Source organism: Xiphophorus couchianus, chromosome 9, assembly GCF_001444195.1.
Source record: "Xiphophorus couchianus chromosome 9, X_couchianus-1.0, whole genome shotgun sequence".
In the NCBI taxonomy this organism is placed as follows: Eukaryota; Metazoa; Chordata; class Actinopteri; order Cyprinodontiformes; family Poeciliidae; genus Xiphophorus; species Xiphophorus couchianus.
In genome coordinates, this window is record NC_040236.1 from 30,055,044 (window position 1) to 30,076,159 (window position 21,116).

Genomic DNA, 21,116 nt, shown 5'->3' on the forward strand with positions numbered 1-21,116 from the left:
AAACAAATAAAATATTTCCCTTGAAATTTTATATATTTATATCGAAAATGTCCATACATTGAGAGCAACATGAAGCCCAAGTCATATTCCTTGTTTGTGTGTACAAGCTTGGCCTATAAAGTTTATTCTTATTCTAAATAATTTAATTAATTTTTTTAGATAATATAGGTATATAGGTCTAGAATTTAAAGGGTCTTAAAAATTGACTCAGACCTCAGTAAAACTTCTTGAAATTTGCAGAATCCCTGTAAGTATTTCTTGGTCATGGATTACAAGACATTATGAATTAATACTTTTATGTCTGCTTTCTCATCAAATGCAGTGGATGAGTCATTACCGCTTTGGTCAGATATAATTGGTGTAAAGTTAACATTCTGTGCAAATGACTAAATCAGATGTGAAGAATCTAAATGAGAGTCACACTGACCTTCATGGTTCACTGTACCAGTAGCCTAGAAACATAGGATGGTTTCTAACTATAGTGAATTTATTTTATATGGAATTAGTTACACAATTTGTAATATCTTTATCTATATGTCTATTATTTTCAAGATTGTTATTTTTATTGAAATTAAAATTATTTACTCATTTGAATGTTCATTTACGACATTGTGACACTTTTGGCACTCCATAAAAAAGTCATGTATAATGTTTAAAAGTGACATAAAAGACCAATACTTTAGAATATTACAGCATTTTCCTAATCTTTAAACCACAATCCTTCCATGATTTCACTCATGGGAGTCACAGCCGCCTCCATGACCTCCCTTTCATCCTAGACCTTGATAGTTGGCATTGATAGTTGTTTTCAGTGATCTGACAATAAATTGACATCTCAGAACTTGAAATCAGACCATATTCAAAGGTGTTGAGATTATTTTAGCTGTATCGATATGATGTAGATTCTCTACTAACATCTTACTGGATACATAAAACACATTTTTATATATCCCTGGTTACATTGGGTTGTTATAACAGAAAACGTTTGTGTTCCATATATACACATTTCACTTTAACAAAGTTTTTGCATTCATGTACCTGTTATCCATGGTTTGCCACATGAAAAATTAAGTTCAAAATATTAGATATAAAGATTGTAATTTTTGTGCTGCTTGCTGAAAATGAGCAAACTATCATCCACTAATGAAGTAAAAAAGGAAAACTTAGTAGTTTTTTTTATTTGGAAAGTATGGATTATTCCAATAAAAATATGAAGGAACTCTTTTTTTACCTTTTCATTGTAGAAAAGGCTAACAATAATAAGTGAGACAAATAGTTAATTTCTCATAATTTTTGCTGATTGGATCACTGAAGACTCATGTCGCTGCCAATTATGAAAAAGGTTTCAGATATCAACACCCTTTGCTTCTCACATCTAATGCCTCTCTTTTTCTTCTTTTACTTGCATGAAAATCATGTAGACTCAGATATCCAAAAGCCAGTTTTGATTTGGGACTAGAATTCTCCATTTCTCTCTTTTCATATTTCATCATAGGTCTTATCACAATAATTAGACATTGCCCAAACATTTAACAGAAACATGATCTTCCAACTATAAAGATTTCATTCACATTGTTTTTTTGATGGGGAAGAAAAAGAGTAGTGTTAGAATTTATCTCAACCGTCATGCCAGTTTGTTGTTCGCTCTGTCTCCTTTCCTTCACCTGCATGACTCTACTCACCCTATATTTTCTATTCACTTTCTCTATTAAGATTTTTGTATTGGTGAGTGTGAATGTGTATCAACTCATGTGAGCTTATTGCCACACATTTTCATTTAAGGTTTAGTCCTGTTTCATTTTAAGTTTTTTATGACATAGGCATTGTTACTTAAAATATTCATCTAATAAGACTCCAAGATAGTATTGTGTTTGTTTATGAAATTATAAGTATTCTATTTTACCCACTAATTTGCCTCAGGAAATTATTCATACCCCTTTAACTTTTCCACAATTTATCATATACAACCACAAACGTCACTGTATTTCATCCCTCTTTACTCTGATGCTCCAAAATAAAACCCAGTGCAACCACCTGCTTTCAGTAGTCACCAAATTATTTAACCCCTGTCCAACAGAATATAATTTAATTTCAGTATAAATGCAGCTGTTCTGTAAATACCTCAGACATTTGTTAGAAAGCATTAGTGACCAAAGAGCATCATGAAGACTGAAGTATACAACAGACAGACCAGCGCATGCAAATATTTTAAAGCACTATTAGATTATAAAACAATATCCCAAGCTTTAGACATTCCAAGAACCCATAATCCATAATCCAAATTCCAATAATATGCCACAAAGACGGGCTGCCCATGTAAAGCGACACACTGGTGGAACAAATGGGGCCAATTGGGCAGCTGCCCCCAATTGGACTTCTGCTGGTGCCTTGGCACTCGCCCCTTTTGTCAAACATATGCAACACTTGAGTAGGGTTTTGGGGTGTGATCCAATGGACCTTGCAGGCGTTAGTGAAGCTCCATGCAGTGCTGCCCCCCTGCCAGGTGGCCAATGGTGTATTCACACCTGACACATTTGGTCTACTTTAAAAGACCACAGGTCATGTCCCCCGTTGGTCTGGACCTTTTGGGTAGGTGTGAATACACTCAACTCAAATGAGCTCTGGTGTGGCTTGCTTCTGTTGTGAATACAGACCAGTTTCAATCCAACCTACTACAGGAAATTTACATCTTTTTGGACTTCAGGCAGAGCTGCTTGTACTAATTGTGCTGGAATTGTACCTGATTTGCAGTTTTCTGCTTTGCGATTCTGCTGCCAGCTGCTGTCTAATGGATCAAGGCGATGCCTGGTCTTTTTCACTTAGTAGCTCATGTTTGCTGACGTCATTCCAAAATTTGAAATATCACATTGTGAAACAAATGAGCTGCTCTTGACATACATAATGGTTTTGCAGTTGTAAAAACAGCACAAATGTGCACAACAGAAATGCAGCACCGAGGACTTTCAAGTTTGTTTACTTTCCAGGTCTATGCCCCAATCATTTCTGCCCAAATGAACCATGAAGCAATGACCATCAGTTGTGTGGCTTTCTTTACTAATTACAAACTGCTAGCATAAAAACACAATGCAATGTTCACCAGGAAAGTCCTTTCGTGCACTTTTTTCCCAGATGGTTTGCTTTTATAAACATGTGAATGAAGATGTATAGCAAAACACTATGTGTACAGGAAAACTAACACTTCAAGCAAATATATTTTTTTCTAGCAATTTTCACATAAAGTTACTAAAAAGTGCTTCACAAAGGCAAAGCATAAAAAATTGAGAAATGAGAATAAAAATCTGTCAAATGACTAAATTCAAATGGCACAGATAATTAAATATACAGTCTAAGGGCTTGTCTGCGACAGACTGGCGACCTGTCCAGGGTGAACCCCGCCTCTCGCCCGGAACATTAGCTGGAGATAGGCACCAGCACCCCTCCCGACCCCACTAGGGACAAGGGGGTTAGAAAATGGATGGATGGATGGATGGATGGTCTAAGGCAGGGATCGGCAACCTTTTCATTCAAAGAGCCATTTGGGACCGCCTCCCAATAAAAAGAAAGCACTTGGAGCTACAACCCATTTTGACGTCATATATATAAAACCTACTGTATATGCTATGTACAAAAATTGATACTATGTTGCGTTTATGAAATCAACAAACTGCTGCAGAGAACACGAAATTGTATTTCTGCATGTAACAAAACGCATTTTACACTTTGTTGATGCTCAATTTCAAACAAAATACCCCCTGTCTATTTGGGTCTTTGAAACTTACCCAACCTGCACTGAAGGAAAAATAGAAACAGAATGCAGTCACCTGTCCTCCTCTTATTCAGGAGATAAAAATCAAAACTTATCCAAATATTATCCACCGGCACTGAACGAACCAAGCAAACCAAAAAACGCGCAGTCTGCTTCTGTGTCCCATCGCGTGTATGCGGTCACCTGTCCTCCTGAATAATAATAAAAAAAAAGAGACTATTTCACTTAACAATATATAGTTATGTATTTATATTTGTAGATAATCTCCATCTGTAAATGGCTTACCATGCTTGATTATTTCCTGAGTAGCCACGAAACTGGCACATGTAGTGGAATTTGCGGTCTTAATCCACTTCTTGAAGTGACTCCTGCTCGCTTCAGCCTTCCGCATCAGCTCCGAAACGGCCTTTTTTCTCTTCTCTCCCTCGGGATATTTTTTAGCAAAGACAGAGTGTTTGTTCTCGAAATGTCTTTCAACATTTGACTTCCTGTTGTTTGCCAGTCTTTCGCCATATATTAAGCAGACTGGTGAACCAGTTTCATCAGCGGTGAAAGCAAAATGATCTGTCCACGTAGCATTAAATGTTCTGCCATCTTCAGAATGTTTCCTTTTCTTGGATTTATTCATGATGTATCTTCCAGGCAAGGGTCAAAAAGTCAATAAATCAGTGCGCTAAAAAAATGCGGTCTGCCAGACATGTGGGGTATGCCAGGAATGCCTGTCACACATCGGCGGACATGGCGTATATTTTGGGTGCTAAAAATGTTCAAAACTTTTGTTTTAATGTTACAAGTTTACCATAATCTTCAGATTTAAAAATTTATTTTAAAATGATTTTAATTTATAATTTTTCTAATGATTTAATTTTAATAAAATATTCTATTTCCCAAAGTCACTGGGAGCCACAACAGAAGGATGAAAGAGCCACACGTGGCTCCGGAGCCATTGGTTGCCGACCCCTGGTCTAAGGGCTTGTGTTGTTAGTATTGGCCATTAACACTGCACACCACCCTTAATACACAATTACCACTGTAAAACATGGTGGTGGTGGCAGCATCATGATGTGGGAATAGTGATAAATACTGGGCATTCCTGAAGTCTTTAGACTTTAGCAGGCAATAACCCCTATACATACAGTTACAGCTACCATAAAATTGTTTAGATCAAAGCAAATTATTAAGAGTCAAGGCGTCTAAATACATTAAGCAATAATGCTCAATGTGCATTATGCACATTAAGCAAATGTGCATAATGCTTTTCAATTTTTTAACTAGATATATTGAAAATTATTTATTATTTTCTTCCATGTCACAATTACACATTATTCTGTGTTGGTCAGTAACATAAAAAGCAAATAAATAAATTGAAGTTTGTGGTTATAATGTCACCAAATGTTGAAAAGTACAAGGGGCATGATTACTTTTGAAATGCACTGCTAAAGTAAAATAAACTCCAGACATTGTAGGCTAGTCTATCAGTGTTTGTCATTTTAATGTCTCTTCATTCTTGTAATAACCTGCGGGGATGCAGAATGGTGCATCATCATAATGACTACATCAGAAAAATCTATCACTTAAACACTTGTATGCAGCCATTTTGCATTTCTACCGTAGGGCATTCAAGCCAATGTTCCTCTTGCTTAGTGGCACAACATTTAGGTGTTGTGGTCCTGTCCCGTGTCTTAATTGTTTTGTGTCCTCATGTCTGAAAAGCAACACAATCACAAAAAAAGTGTGTTTTGTGCATGTATATGTGGGGAATGCGTGACCCAGCATACAGTCCCTGCGGCTCACGTGCTGAGGAATGGCCCCACACTTTTGTTGCTCCTCCACTAATCTTGCTGTCACCGTTCCATTCATCCCACCCATAGGCCATGGAGCGCTGTGGCAATCGCATGTCTTCGCACACTGAGAGCGCCAGTTTCTTGCAAACTTTAACAGGACGGTTACCCACTAAAAAGGTAGAGCCACTTGCACTGGGAGAGGAGCCAATCCCGCCCTCCTTGTCTCCGCCTCCTCACCTGTTCTGTCTGTGGATGTGTACCTCTGGATTGGTTGATGTCGTATTTGGTTTTTGTGTTGTTTTCGTTGAATGCTGTATACCAATACTTTTGCCTCTTGTTGATATTTTAAGAGGGTTTGAATGTTTTACTTTTTTTTTTTTCAGTCTGGCTAAAGCTAACTGTGAGGTGTTCACATTGTCTGGGAAGTCTTCCCAGTCAGAAAAATGTCCGCATTATTTTGTTTTTGCTTCTTTTTTGCAAATGTATAAATATTGTATAGAAAATCTTTTCTAAAGTCGTTTGATACTCAAAGATTTTTTTTTTTCTGTTTGGGATGAAAAGAAATTCTGTCAGGTTGTGTAATCTACAGTCCAACATTTCTTAGGTTTGATAATTAGTTACGGTATATTGAATTTCTCATTTTTGTCTTTGTGAACACAATTAGGGAAGACTTGCCAGGCAAAAGTTGGTGTGTTAGCCAGACTACACTGAATATTAGGGTTGAATCTACAGTAGGGGAAATTTATTTGTAGGAATTTGTTAGCAATAAAAACTTTTCAAACTAAATAGCATTGTCATGTTTCACTGTAAAATGCTATAGACTAAATAGAAACTTTAGAATACAGTTTAGAGCTGTAATAGGGACTGCAGGTGTAGCTCCGCTACAAATCTGTGCCAGAAAAAACTGCTGTACTTTTTCAGGGTCCTTACTTTTGTCTTCCTCTGGCTCTGTTGCTTGTTGTTTCCTTCTCCGTCCTTGTCTCTCCCCTCCATCTCTCGATGTTTATGTTTCAAATTTGCCACCCAGCTCTTTCACGAGGAGTTGGCCCTGCAGTGGGTGGTGAGTAGTGGAAGTGTTCGGGAGGGGGCTCTGCAACAGGCCTGGTTCTTCTTTGAACTGATGGTAGGAGATTATTTGTGTACGGCTTGTTTTTTCTCATTACTACCTTTTGCAAAAACATGACAGTGTCATATGTTATCTCATCAAAAACCAACACTACAGGTAAAGAGCATTATCCACCACCTTTACTTTACCGAGCGCTTGGAGTCGCCAAGGAAAAACCGATTTCCCGAGCGCTTTATGGATGACATCACAGCGCTGGTCAGCACCATTGCTGGAGACATTGTCTCTCGTTTCCAGAAGGTAAATGAAGACCTTCTGGTGTTATCGGCTAATATCTCAAGAAGTAGAATTTCTTGAGATATCAGCTAGGGGATTTGGAGGATTTTGTTTTTCAACAGTTAGTTACTCAGAGACTTCCTGCCTACACAAGAACAGTTTGGGAAGTAAGAGAGATAATTATTGAAATTTTGATATTTGTTTGGTTTAGGTTTTTTGCTAACAAATGTAGGTGGCCCTATAATTACACCGTACAACTGTTTATGAATTAAGATAAAAAATATGTTTGTACTTGTCATGTTTTCAGGATCTGGAGTTGGTGGAGAGGATAAACACTAGCCTGGCCTTCTTCCTCAATGATTTGCTGTCAGTCATGGACCGAGGTTTTGTCTTCGCATTAATCAAGACATATTGGAAACAGGTGCCTATTATTACTTCACCCATCTATCTATCCGTCCATCCAACAATTAATTCCTGCATTTGGCTTACCATTTGTTTAACAATTTGTCTCTCTCCCAGTTCATTTTTCCATCCATCCCTTTTCTTCCTTATGGTCTCCTGCATTCACAGGTTGCTGTTTTAAAGCCTGACTGTAGTAGAAATATATACAAATCCAGAATAATTTTGTTTGTGTTTTTACTTTAAAATCAGCTAAAAATAGTTTGAGAACTAGAAATTTAAATTCAGAAACATATGAAAATCCAACATGAAAACAGTCTGACCATCATGCTCTTGCACATTTTGAATATATTTTAAAAAGATCACAGCTCCAAATGTTACATGAACTTTTGACTAAATATGCTCCAATTCTTTTTATCTTAAATAACGCACTTCAACATGCTGGAAGACTTATATTCCTGTTCTCAATTTTTTTTGTTTAGGTGTCGACAAAGCTCTATGCTTTGCAGAACCCAACTCTGGAATCTTTACGGCTGGATTTTCTAAGAATCGTTTGTAGTCATGAACACTACGTTACCCTGAATCTGCCCTGCAGTCTGTTAACCCCACCTGCCTCGCCTTCACCGTCAGTGTCCTCGGCAACCTCACAGGTCAGTCAGAAACACTCAAATGCCAGATACTCTGAATTTCATAAACTTAGACTATGGTAGTTGCTGTCTGACTGACCTCAAATCATATAATAACTGTTGGCTTTTACTTAAGCAGAGCTCTGGGTTTTCTACACACGTCCAAGACCAAAAGATAGCCAACATGTTTGAGCTTTCTATCCCATTCAGAGAGCAACATTACCTGGTTGGGCTTGTGCTCTCTGAGCTTTCTGTTATACTGGACCCAGACAATGACGGGTTAGTATGTTCGTAAAGGTGATATAAAAATGGATAGATTCTGTTTATGCTCTACATTCATGTCCTCTTTGTTTAAATGTTTGACTTCAGAATGTTTGGTCTCCATAAGAAAGTGGTGAGTGTTGTTCACAACCTCCTGTCAAGCCACGACTCTGACCCTCGTTATGCTGACACAGAGGTCAAGGCTCGGGTCGCTATGCTCTACCTGCCTCTTATTGGAATTGTTATGGAAACGCTGCCGCAGCTCCATGATTTTACAGGTAAAGTTCAGGAGTTTTCATTTAAGAGTAATTATGTGAACTCATGACGACATGAAACATTCTCCAAATTAACAGTAGTTCTGCCAGGATTGAGATGGCAGGGATGAAACAGAAAAAGCATTGTTCTTATAATTAGAAACAAATCTTTCAGCTTTTTTCAGTTTTCTTTGATGTCTGACCTGCTCATTCAGATTTTGACCTTTTTATGCTGGAGGTTCTTTGATATTTATCTTACACAAATCCTGGTTGGTCATTTAGCACAATAGTGGAAGTTTTTTTTTTGTTGTTGCATTAATGAGCAGGAAAAAAAATCTATTTACAGTATTTTAAGAAATTGTGCAGTTCTGATCTCTGTCTGAACTGCAACTAGCGATTATTTTAGTATTTGATTAATCTATTGATTCCCTTTATAAATAAGAAAAATGCTATTGTACTACATGAATTGTAATATTATAGCATTTTGGCTAAAACTAGGTCACTTGAGTTTTGGATAAAATATATTTACAAAGGTGTTTTTAATCTTAAAATTCAAATTGTACAGATTTTTCATATAATTTTGGCTTAATTACTTCTCTGAATATCCTATTTTCATTCAGTTTATGGCCTTTTTATGAGCCTACTCTAGTTAAAGATTAATCAATTACTAAATTAATTGACAATTGTGTCAGTACTCTACTAATCAGGACTAATCCTGCTTGATCATTTCAGGCTTTCTGAATATTAATCAATCTAAAATATTTTCATATTTATTTTTGTCAAATGTGACAAATCTGTTTCCAATGGGCACTTAGCTCACTTTTAAAAAAAATCTAATTCCTCTTTCCAGAAAGTTAGAAAGGAACAATTCATTTTGGAAAGTTTGACATTTGTATTGTTCTCCTTTTCCTGCAGTCGAATTAAATTGTTTGGAACAGAATGTGAACAAATGCCAATTACCTATAGAAATTTAGAATATAGAAACTGTTGCATTTGGACTTTAAATAGCAACACCACTTTGCATCCTTTAAGGTTATCAGTTGAGCTTCAAAGCATAGCACCCCCTGACATGTTCCCTGCTAATCTCTAACCTTCCTTATCTTATGTTTTTTGCTATTTTTAAACTGTGTACTTTTGCGTCCACCAAGGTCTAACGCAAATTGTGCGTTTGCTTTTAAATTATGTTTTTAGAATTATAATGGATTTTTCTGTATTGTTGTATATGATACTTTTTTATCATTTGTACTTCTTTTCTTTTTATAACATTAGAGTCGCACAATCAGTGGGGTCGGCCCGGCTGTCCCCAAGGTACGGCTGTGGGTAGCGGGGGAGAAGAAGCAGAAGGAGAGGGCAACAGTATGATCAGTCAGACTGTTGCCATGGCAATAGCCGGTACCTCCACCGCATCTCCAATGTCCCGACCAAGTAGCTTTTTGCTGAACTCGCAGGTAGTTTGCTGCTCGCTATGCGACATAACGAGTCAGTATAAGTTAATTAAAGTGTCTCACCACATTTCGTGCCCATCTGTTCTCGTTTTTCCTCCCTGCGATTTGATCTGGGAAATCTCTCCAGACGGGTCGCCAGCATGGGAGCTTCTCGGCCGAGTCCAGCCGCAGTCTGCTGATCTGTCTGCTCTGGGTTTTGAAGAATGCCGACGAGCTGGTGCTGCAGAAATGGTTTACAGACCTGTCTGTATCTCAGCTCAACCGCCTGCTGGATCTCCTCTACCTCTGCGTGTCATGCTTTGAGTACAAGGTAGCATCCCTGATGAGATGGATAGATTTACTTTTCTAAAGATGGTTAAGAAAAGCCTTGAAACAAATGATTATTTTGTTGCTGTAGGATATACTTGCAATGAAAATCTAGAAAAGTGTAATTTAAGTACATTTATTTGGTCAGAAAAAAAACATGTTGGGAAACAAATATCTTATCAAAAATGGCCAGTGTTACTTTTGTTGGTACTGCGGCTGCAAGTTTTTTATACACCACACTTTTTCTAATAGGGCACCATGTAATCTAAAATTTCACAAGTTTAAAGCATACAGAGAGAGATCTTTGACCATTGCTGTTTGCACAATTTCTCTAGATATTTCAGAGTCCTGGTTCCTCTCTTGTACTTGGGTCTCTCCAGCTCACCCCTCAAGGTTTCTGTAGGATTTATGTGTGAGGGCTGAGATGTCCATGGAATGAGGTTAATTTTTTGATCTTCCTGCGGAAATACTGAATGAAAACCAGATTTCATCACCGTACAACCAGCCAATTTTTTTTCAATATCCTGGTATTCAAAGGGCTCATGATCCTATATATTCCGATGCCTTGTTTCCACTGAGCGGTACGCCAATGTCTGGGTTAAACCCACACGCCAAACAAAGTACTAGTGCCACGTCTAATTTGACACACTAATACTTGTACGATTTTGTGCAACACAGATCCCACACTATAAGCAACATTAGACAATAGCTGCTTTTCCAGTATTCTTGTGAAAGATGGTCGTACATTTTTCAAAACATGATAAACAAATGCATCATCATGCTTTGTCTGCTGTGGTGATTAAAATTATCATCTGCTGCTTTTTGTGCTCCAGTTTTCTATTTGGTTTTTGGTTTTGCTTTAGATAAACTTCCTGCTGTGCTGTATCTTTGCTGCTTGCTCTTCTTTCTGTGTGCTTTAGCTACTAACTTGCTTTGCTTGCTGGTTCTGTTCTGCAAATAACTTCCTGCACTGTGTGCTCTCTGTCCTCTCACTCACTGTGCTCTTCATGGAAACAAGGCCCATGTTGTGTTCACCATGCAGGGAAAGAAGGCATTCGAGCGCATGAACAGCTTAACGTTTAAGAAGTCCAAAGACATGAAGGCCAAGCTGGAGGAAGCCATACTGGGCAGCATCGGCGCCAGGCAGGAAATGGTGCGGCGCAGCAGGGGACAGCTAGGTGGGGCTACACACTTTGTCACATGCACATGTAGGAAGACCTGCAAAAAAAAAAACAGCTAAGCTTCAGAAAATGCAACAGAGTGCTTGGCTCAAATGGAAATTAACAGACAGCTTACAGTGTACAGCCACAGACACGTGTACTTTATTATCAATTATCAGATAAAGCTACTGCCAAAAGAAGTTATTTCCCAGGGTAAACACAACCTTTTTTGCCACTACTGAATAAAGTAAATAATGTTTCTCCATCATTTAGAGCGGAGTCCATCTGGCAGTGCTTTTGGCAGTCAAGAAAACCTCCGGTGGAGGAAGGACATGACCCACTGGAGACAAAACAGTGAAAGGATGGACAAGTATGTTCTCTTAAAAGTTATTCCTTACCACTCTAGTTTTATTTGCCAGAAAGCCTAGTCAGTACATTTTATGTAAATGAATAATGACAGTGTATATTTTTTGTGTGGTTTTCTACAATTTTGGTTAAATTTAAGTAATGTTTGAACTTAGCAAGGCTCTGATCATTTATATAGTGAACCCTATATCAACCACGTGTTAAACATTTCCCATTTATTGCTTATATTTTCTCTGAGTGTCAGGATTTTTTTTTATCTGAAAGAACAGACACAAATCACATTTCTCACAAAGTAAATTAAAAAAACATCAACAACAAATATGTACAGTGAATTCAAGGAACTGAGTGAGTGGATGTGATGGAGCCCGGACTTTTTCAGGTAAATTTAGTTTCCAGTCCTAATTTGATTTATTTTCAGATATTTCCCACCCTTCTCAACTAAGTCCCAAAACTTGAAAGATATTTTCTCACAAGCAGCTTATTGGTTAGCCTTTCATGTTTATTTTTCTGAAATTGCTAGTTTTATGACATTATTTGTTTTTATTTATTTTTTAAATCTTGATAAATCTGTTATGCCCCACATTGGAACCTTGAATGTACGCTTCGGTCCACATTTTTATCCCTTTGTTGAAGCTGGACAAAAAAATCTTTAAAATAAATAGATATTTTATCACAAAAGCAAAACCTTACATTATTGTACTTTTTAAAAATTCAACTTCATATCACTTCTGAATATTTTGCAGATGTGTTCTTCACTATTAATTAACATAGAAATATGTCTTTACTAATCTGGTTCCCTGTGACTCAATTGAGGTCTGTCAGTCCTCATAAATCAGGAAATTGCTACAGCCCTACCCATATCTAGAGTCAAAGCAATAATTACATTATTTCTTAAATCAGGCATGTCTACTATGCATGGTAAGAAGTATAATACAGGAGGCAATTTAAAAAAAATCTAAATTAACCACAGCAATTTTTCAGTGGAAGATTGTGTTTTACCTGGGGTACCTCAAAATTTTATCAGGAAGTATAAATTTCTGCACATTATTAAAATTGGAGAAATTCAATATGCAATGTTTCAGTTACAGACCTCCATCATTTTGACTGATTGAAGCATTGCATATTAAATATTATATTTTATATTCTAACAAGTTTTTGTCAAGATGACTCTAACATGTTTTGCAACCATTGCTGTTTTTCTGATTATTTGTTCACAGATTTTACATTTTTTTTATGAAAATATATCTAATATAGAAACTTACCTTTTTTTTGTTTTTTTAATTTTTATCCAGCAAGCAAAACATCTCCCTTTATTGTTTGGTCTTCATTTCATTTCACATCTTTTTTAAAGTCTACCTCCAGCTTTGTTTTTGTGTTAATTTCCATGTGTTCTCTCATGTCGCTGTGTGTTTATGTAGGAGTCACAGATCAGTCAGGTATTGTATGGCCTACATCTGTCGTGTGCTGCTTTGAGTTGCCCTCTGCTTTAGAGCCTCGTTTAAGGTGTTTTGTCATACATGTGGGAAGTGAGCCAGTTAAAGTGGAAAACGAAATGTTTGTTTCAGTTACAACATGATGTACTGGACTTTGGACCAGTCGGTAAATAATTTTCTGATTTATTTGTGTTTCTTATGACAAGAAGTAGCTGATTATGCAGGGAAATCATCAAGGTTTTCATTACTCATTTGCTCTCCATTTTAACATTTTAAGTCTCACATGGGCATGATGGCATAAACAAAGACCCTGCAGATCCTGGTTCTGAACCCCTGAATCCCTTGCCCCTCCACTCCCTTGTCCCGGTAACATCGTATGCTTTTGGGTTGATAGTGGTTGCTGTGGGTGTGTTTGGCTTTTTAACCAGTATGCTACAAGTCCAGTATTATGTGTCTCTGGTGCTGCTGCTAATTTGTCATGAACTCATGTAATTTTTGGTACAATAAAAGAGTGACATGACTAAAAGCCCAACATGTTTTATTTTGATATGCGGCAATGTAGATAATTTAGCACTTGAAAATTTCCTGTTTAGACAAGTTTGGTTCATACATAAATTTAGTTCCAACATGAACTACTCCTTGTTCTTTCTCCACATTTATAGGTTGTAAATTTATGCTTAAGGTAGCATATTTTGTTATTGCTCAGCATTTCTATCCAACTTATTTTCAGTAGTTTAATTCTCCCTTATTTGCATTGCGAATAGGGGTGCAAGCTGTTCTAATTCACAAGTTTCTCTTCATTAGTGTTTAGAAAGTCAAATTAATCTGAAATATTACCTGAAAAGCTTTTGATCGCACCCACGTTCAATGCACTTAGATGTTGGTGTTAGTCTTAATAAAATCCTGATCTGTGCTGTTTGGTTATACTTATCTGCCTGTAGCAGGTAGTGCAGGGTAGCTGCAGGCAAAGGCTACAGAACCAAACATCAGATTTGTTTCCAGATGGTTCGGACATAAGCCTTAAGTTTATATTTAGTTTAAAGCAAGGAAAGAGGCATTCATACACACATATTGGTTTCTGTTAAAGTAAACATGCTTATTAGAATGAATTAATTCAGTAATAAGACACCATTGGAATAGTTTAAATTGATTGCAGAAATGCTTCAAATTGTATCATTATATAACTTTCAGTGCAACCCTCAATTTTCTATGTTCTATTCATTACTGACTGACATTTACACTAATGCTTAAAAACCTTCCTTGGGTGTCCAGGAAGTGTTTTTTGTATTCTCAGTAAAAATTGTGTTCTTTTTATTTTAAACTGGACTTTGATAGAAATATGTACAGTAAATGTACAGATTTTCATTATGTACAATTCTATGAGTCTCAAAAATAATAGAACTTGTCCATTAAAAAGATGTTTTAACCCTTAAACAGTTTTTAATTGTGAAATATGTTGAAAGTGTGGACTTTATAAACTAAAGCTACAATATTACAATTACAATTTATTCTTTTCTGTTTTTTCTTTTTGATCATAGGACACGAGCAGAGTTGGAACATGAAGCACTTATAGATGGGAACCTAGCAACAGAGGCCAACTTAATTATCCTTGATACTTTAGAGATTGTTGTACAGGTAAGCAGGCAAACACACAGCAACAAATGCCTCAAGTACTGCTTGCGTTTTTGTGCAGGATTTTATACAAATTGAAAGATTGAGAAAACACTTTCATATTTTTATACTGCATCTGTTTTATTTCTCAAATAATTTTGCCTTTGTTTATCTTGTAGACGGCATCAGTGACTGAATCTAAGGAGAGCATTCTGGGTGGGGTGTTAAAGGTGCTGCTTCACAGCATGGCTTGCAACCAGAGCGCCCTCTACCTTCAGCACTGTTTTGCCACACAAAGAGCTCTGGTTTCCAAGGTTGGATTTTTAGACTTTTAAGAATACTTAAATGCTGATTTGTTTGTTTTTTATTCAGTCTTTGTCCTTCATAAATCTTTTTTGCTGAATTCTTCTTGTTTAGTTTCCAGAGCTGCTGTTTGAGGAGGAAACAGAGCAGTGTGCGGATCTGTGTTTGCGACTCCTGAGAAGCTGCAGCAGTAGCATCAGCACCATCAGATCCCACGCCAGTGCTTCCCTCTACCTCCTCATGAGGCAAAACTTTGAGATTGGTAACGTAAGTAAAACTGCAGACTGAAAGGCTACCAACACTAAATAACTGGATCTCAGCATTTGTTCTCTAGTGTTTGAAGTTTAAATCTATTGCAATGTAGGTTATATAATGGTACAATTAGTATGCAAAAGCAATCTATTTTCATTAACATCAACCAATTTGCTGCAGAGCTTAAAATGACCCACACTTCACTCAAACGTGGGTGAATGACTGTTGTGATTTAATTAAAGGCATCATTTCAAGAACTCAAAGGAAGTTAAACCCAAGATGGCTTTAAAAATTATTCATGTGGATTAAAAGTCAAATTTCTCTGCATGGTATGCAAGTCATTTTCAATCCATGTTTTAAACTTGTTACAAATTCTTGTTTCTCGCCTTTTTTTTATTTGTCTTTAATTTTTAGAACTTTGCAAGAGTGAAAATGCAGGTGACCATGTCTCTGTCCTCGCTGGTCGGAACGTCCCAGAATTTTAATGAAGAGTTTCTCCGTCGCTCGTTGAAAACAATCCTCACCTACGCAGCGGAAGACCTAGAACTCAGAGAGACCACCTTTCCAGATCAGGTACTCATTTTACAAATCTATATCAGATATTTATTAATTTTAATAATTATGACTTAATCTTTTTCATTTTAGCACCAAACTTTCTTTTCATATTACTAGAGCAAATTAAATGTAGTCTAATTTTTTTCCTTTGGTGTTTTTTTTTTTTTTTTTTTTGTATTCCCAGGTCCAAGACCTTGTGTTTAATCTGCACATGATCCTATCTGACACGGTGAAGATGAAGGAACACCAAGAAGATCCTGAGATGTTGGTAGATCTCATGTACAGGTAATGAACACGAGTAACCAAGAACCTATAAGTTTATCCCTCTTTGGTTTTTCTCTCTCTGTTCTAACTACTTTTTGTTCCAACCTTTAGGATTGCGAAGGGATATCAGACATCCCCAGACCTGCGTCTGACGTGGCTGCAGAACATGGCGGGAAAACACTCCGAAAGGAGCAATCATGCCGAGGCGGCGCAGTGTTTGGTGCACAGCGCTGCCCTCGTAGCAGAATACCTGAGCATGCTGGAGGACCGCAAGTACCTTCCTGTAGGCTGCGTCACCTTTCAGGCAAGGACGGGTCTGGTGGAAATGAGATCAAGTTTGTTACCATATATTTTGGTTTATATGCCTTATTGTATGATTTTCAGAACATTTCTTCAAATGTGCTGGAGGAATCGGCTGTCTCTGACGATGTCGTGTCACCAGATGAAGAGGGTATCTGCTCTGGGAAATATTTTACTGAAATCGGTCTTGTGGGCCTCTTGGAGCAGGCCGCTGCCTCCTTCTCCATGGTGAGAGTACTTCCTTTTAGTCCAAAACAAATGTCAAGTCCAATTTTTCATCAAGTCGTTACTCAGTTATGACATTGAACGGGAAATTGACAGCAATGGTTAATATTTATAACAATCCCAAAATTGTGTTGTGAGGTATGTTCACAACAAAGGTCGAATTACTTTTCAGCAAAAACAATTCCAATTCATTTTCAGTTATGTAGAAGCTAATTTAGTTCAGATTAAATTAAAATCAGGCTAATTTCATACAATACAATTATATTGTAGGACTCACATACAGTTATATACAGTTCAGTTCAATCAAAATTATGATGAAAATACAGTCAAATGATAATCTAATTCGACAGGAAGCAATCACAGTAACAAAACAACTATTCCAAACCCAACTAATTTGGTTATTGTATAATAATTGTGAAATAATAATTGAGATGTGAATCTAAACCCTTTCACTGTATCTCTATGGAACAGACAAACAGGCAGAGTACATATTGGGAATCACAGCAGGGAAGAAATTATTTCTATGAAAACATTTTGTACAAAAGAAGCAAGCTTATCAGGAATCCAGTCATGCTAATTTCTCTGGGACTAATGCTGAAGTTTTGGTTGTTTCAGTGAATAATTCTACTTTATTGAAGTTTCCTTTCTCTCCAGGCCGGGATGTATGAGGCAGTGAATGAAGTATACAAGGTGCTAATCCCAATCCACGAAGCCAACAGAGATGCAAAGAAGCTAGCCACCATCCATGGTAAACTACAGGAAGCTTTTAGCAAAATTGTCCATCAGGTAAATATACAACAAAGGAAGAAGGTTTCGCATTGTTTACAGTTTAAAGTTGTCAAGTTAAATATTAACTTAGCTATTAATAAAGGAAATTAGGTCATTTGGATTTGATCATCAACAGTTATTTTGCCACACATGTAGATTTTGTGAGAACTAATTTTTAAACATCTGTAGGTTGCCTTTTTTTAAAGTCTGCACACAGAATGAAAAAGTCCAAACTCAGCCTTCACCTTCTAATGAACGTGTATCACTCCCATCTACTGTCACATTAATAAAACTGTGTAGAAGCTCAAAACCAGTATTTCATTGAACAAAGGTTGTTTGATTCATTCAGAACCATGTTGGAGCCCAGCTGTGAAACAGGCTTTCACACAGACACAATATTGCACGATGTTATTGTTTATAATTTTATCTTTTGTATGTTTTTTTTTTTTTTTTTGATATGTCGGGCTCCTGGCATGCTATTTCATTTGTTTCTTTAAGAAATAAAGGATGCATGAGATATCAGATTCCAATGTCAGCATTGGTTTAGTCACTTGGTGTGTAGTTTTAGTGGTGACCAAAAATGATTCTTCTTGAATTATATTTGCTTAATTTGGTTCTAGATAAGATGGAATTTTCTCCAATCTGGAATAGTTGTGAAGGAGAAATTCTCTTGGTTATATCATCCTGTGCATGCGTGGACCACGCTGTGTGTGGGGGTTGTGAATGTCTTGTCCTCACATGTCCTGTTCTCTTTGTTACACAGAGTACTGGCTGGGAGGTAGGTGGTTAAATAGTTCCTGCTTGGCCCTGCTCATGTTTATCTTTATTTTAAATATTTTCATTTACTCTCCATCTTTTTATTTGCCAGCTGCGAGCGCTCTGTTGCTCTTCGCTTTATTTTCATTCATTCAGCCCATTAACAGCTGCAGACATTCCCAACGTCTGCCCTGCTGGGGATGTTGCTGTATTTATTCACCAAAGCCCTCACCTGTCTTCATGTCTCTTCCCTCATTTTGTGCCGGAGGAACTTGTTTTTTTTGTTGTTTTTTTTCAAATGTGACAGTGTTGACGGGCTGTGCATGACAGCCACGAGATGACACTAATGACTAAAAGGTCGACATGAATGCGTCACCAGCACAATCCGCTCCTAATCCGCCCTCGTCTTCTGTCTCTCTGCTGGTGTCAGTCAGCACTCACTCATCGACTGACACCGCCTGCTGCCACACTTCATCTCACCCTCATCTTCATTCACAGGGCTCGATTTCAGTACACATTTTAAACACGAAGGTTCTCGGATCTTTCTAGCCTCACTCAATTTTATAAACCTTTTCTAATGAAGGTGTTGCAAACATTAGGTGGAAGCTGGAATCAGATTATTTAAGCTGTCTTTTTTTTCCAGTGAGGGTTCAACTAACAGTATTTTTTGAGTTACTTGATTTTTCCTATTGATTTGAAGTTACTATTATGATGGACTTTTTCTTTTAATTATATAAACTAAATCGACCCCTGACTTTTAATTACTATTATTTTCCATCCAGCCTTTCATTGTCTTAACTTTATTAACCTCTGGGTGAGTTTTCGTGGTTTGTTGCATGAGTTGGTTCAGATTCTGTTGTCTTTTTTTGTTTTGTTTTGGAGTTGCACGAAGGGTGCATGGTGGTGTTTAAGGACTAAGGTTCTTTATTTCTGACTTTTTCCCCTTTTTCTTTCATCTCGCATGGTCTGGAATCATTTTCTTCAAATCACTGAAGATATTTTTGATCTTATGATCTTGTGTTTGTGTTGTTTTTGTTGATTCTGGGGGGCAACTCCATCCTGATTAAAATTTGTTCTGTTTTCTCCTTTTTGATTTGCCTGGTTGCTGACCCTCCCCTCCCACTTTACTTAATTGTGTCTTGTGGTAAGTGCATTAGTTTAAGGGTATTGACAGCATTTTTGTTGCAATATTGTTAAATGTTTTGAAAATCTACCAAGCCATCACATTGTAATATCCTACAAAGGAAATTTTGTTACACTTTGACAAACACACCTGTGCTATTTAAAACAACATGCCGGTTCTCCTTTGGTCTTCTTTTCCTTGTTAAGCTTCTTGACTCTTGCTTCTTTTTTGTTGTTCTTCAGGGTAGAATTTTCTCAATTTTAACTATAAATAAAAATATAAGGCAATGATTCAGCAAGCCCTCCTGCTGCTTTGATTCATGGCTTGAATTCAACAGTTTATATTATATTGTCAGAAGTGTCTGTTGTCTGTTTTCCCTACTTTTTTTGTTGCTTTGTTTGTACTTGAACTGTTCAATGAAAAGCAATTGAAAGTTACCATTTCTGGAGGCTGTTGGGCTTCTCTTAGATACTTTCTTTTTTTTTTATCTTTGATATGCTGATTCTTACTTTAGCCAATTCTTAACTCTCTAAGACTTCCTGTATTCATATTTAGTCATTTTTAAAATGTACTTACATCACCAAAACCTGGCAGTTTAACAATTCTAATAACTTGTGCGCACTCGAGTGTTTGCTCTGCGATGACTTTAAAACCAGTAAAAAAAAATCCTAATTCAACAGTATCTAATTTGACTATAGACAATCTGTAGTTTCCCTAGAAACTGCAGATTGTTTCCCAAAGTGCTAGCTTTCCAAATTGGTATCAACATTTTCAAATCAAGAATGTTCCATATCAAAAGAATAAAACAGTGGAAGACTGAAGTATGTTCAGTCTTCCTGTTATCTGCTGAATGTCTTGCTCTCTCTCTCTTGCAGGCTAAATGAACCACTAACTTTTCTCACTGTGTTATGGAAAACACACTTTACTTTTTTTTCCAGTGTTTTTGCTCTGAATTAATTACACTGAAATTGACAATAGGTAACCTTGTCTTTACTCAGTAGAAACCTCCACTCTGTGAGCTGTTATCATTCTTTTTTCAATCTTCATCTGACAAGTAGCAGTCCAACACATAAATAATCACTTCCCAGCCCATTTCTTGGTGCATCTCTTGTTAACTTTCAAAATCTCTAGATAAACCATTACACACTGCACAACATGCTGTATATAGGTCATGTTACTTTAACTTTAGGCCATTTTTATTTCAATAAGACTCTTCAACACATTTTAGAACACAGATGATGAATGTTTAATCCAGAATGTCAAACTCTTTTTCATTTTGGGCCATACCAAGATCAAAAATGTTCTCAAAGGGTTGACTGCGGCAGAATGTATTGATAAAACTGCCTATTAATGAACTGTAAAGATATTAATATATTGCTGCATCTACATTTGATGGCTACTTCTTGAAATTAAATATTATTGAACATCTTTGCACATTGATCCAAACTCTTCCCAGGGGAGGAGGTTGCCTTCTGGAAAATACCTCCTGTTTCTGTTGTACCTGAAGTGAAGGCTTTGAACTCTTTTACAAGTCTTAGTCGATCTTGGTTCCGACATTGTGGAGAACTGTGATTTTTATCTAAAGTTTTCATTTATTTAGAGTTGAAGACAGTCCTCTGACAGGTGTTTTTATCTGCTCACAGGATGGGAAGAGGATGTTTGGTACGTACTTCAGAGTGGGATTTTATGGTTCAAAGTTTGGCGACTTGGATGAGCAGGAGTTTGTGTATAAAGAGCCGGCCATCACGAAGCTGGCCGAAATCTCCCACAGGCTCGAGGTAAACAGCTCTTCAATAACTCCTGAACTTTTGAACTAAAAA

At 37.0% G+C, this 21,116-nt stretch overlaps 1 protein-coding gene across 23 annotated transcripts in view; it reads left to right on the forward strand.

The window, feature by feature from the left end:
- The window catches only part of dock7 (dedicator of cytokinesis 7), a 49,471-nt gene that overhangs the window by 25,135 nt on the left and 3,220 nt on the right, over positions 1–21,116 (forward strand). For 4 of the 23 annotated variants that reach the window (XM_028028857.1, XM_028028848.1, XM_028028864.1 and 1 more), the window contains 22 exons: positions 5,638–5,727; positions 6,578–6,673; positions 6,773–6,913; positions 7,197–7,310; positions 7,771–7,938; positions 8,051–8,193; positions 8,284–8,453; positions 9,699–9,877; positions 10,002–10,184; positions 11,199–11,358; positions 11,614–11,710; positions 13,125–13,142; positions 14,678–14,774; positions 14,930–15,064; positions 15,168–15,320; positions 15,720–15,878; positions 16,045–16,145; positions 16,236–16,428; positions 16,509–16,652; positions 17,304–17,435; positions 18,181–18,195; positions 20,940–21,074. In XM_028028857.1, the coding sequence (XP_027884658.1) occupies positions 5,638–5,727; positions 6,578–6,673; positions 6,773–6,913; positions 7,197–7,310; positions 7,771–7,938; positions 8,051–8,193; positions 8,284–8,453; positions 9,699–9,877; positions 10,002–10,184; positions 11,199–11,358; positions 11,614–11,710; positions 13,125–13,142; positions 14,678–14,774; positions 14,930–15,064; positions 15,168–15,320; positions 15,720–15,878; positions 16,045–16,145; positions 16,236–16,428; positions 16,509–16,652; positions 17,304–17,435; positions 18,181–18,195; positions 20,940–21,074 (2,823 nt within the window). The remainder of the gene's footprint in view (positions 1–5,637; positions 5,728–6,577; positions 6,674–6,772; positions 6,914–7,196; positions 7,311–7,770; positions 7,939–8,050; positions 8,194–8,283; positions 8,454–9,698; positions 9,878–10,001; positions 10,185–11,198; positions 11,359–11,613; positions 11,711–13,124; positions 13,143–14,677; positions 14,775–14,929; positions 15,065–15,167; positions 15,321–15,719; positions 15,879–16,044; positions 16,146–16,235; positions 16,429–16,508; positions 16,653–17,303; positions 17,436–18,180; positions 18,196–20,939; positions 21,075–21,116) is intronic. The other 19 variants (XM_028028859.1, XM_028028865.1, XM_028028862.1 and 16 more) reach the window with 16 other exon arrangements.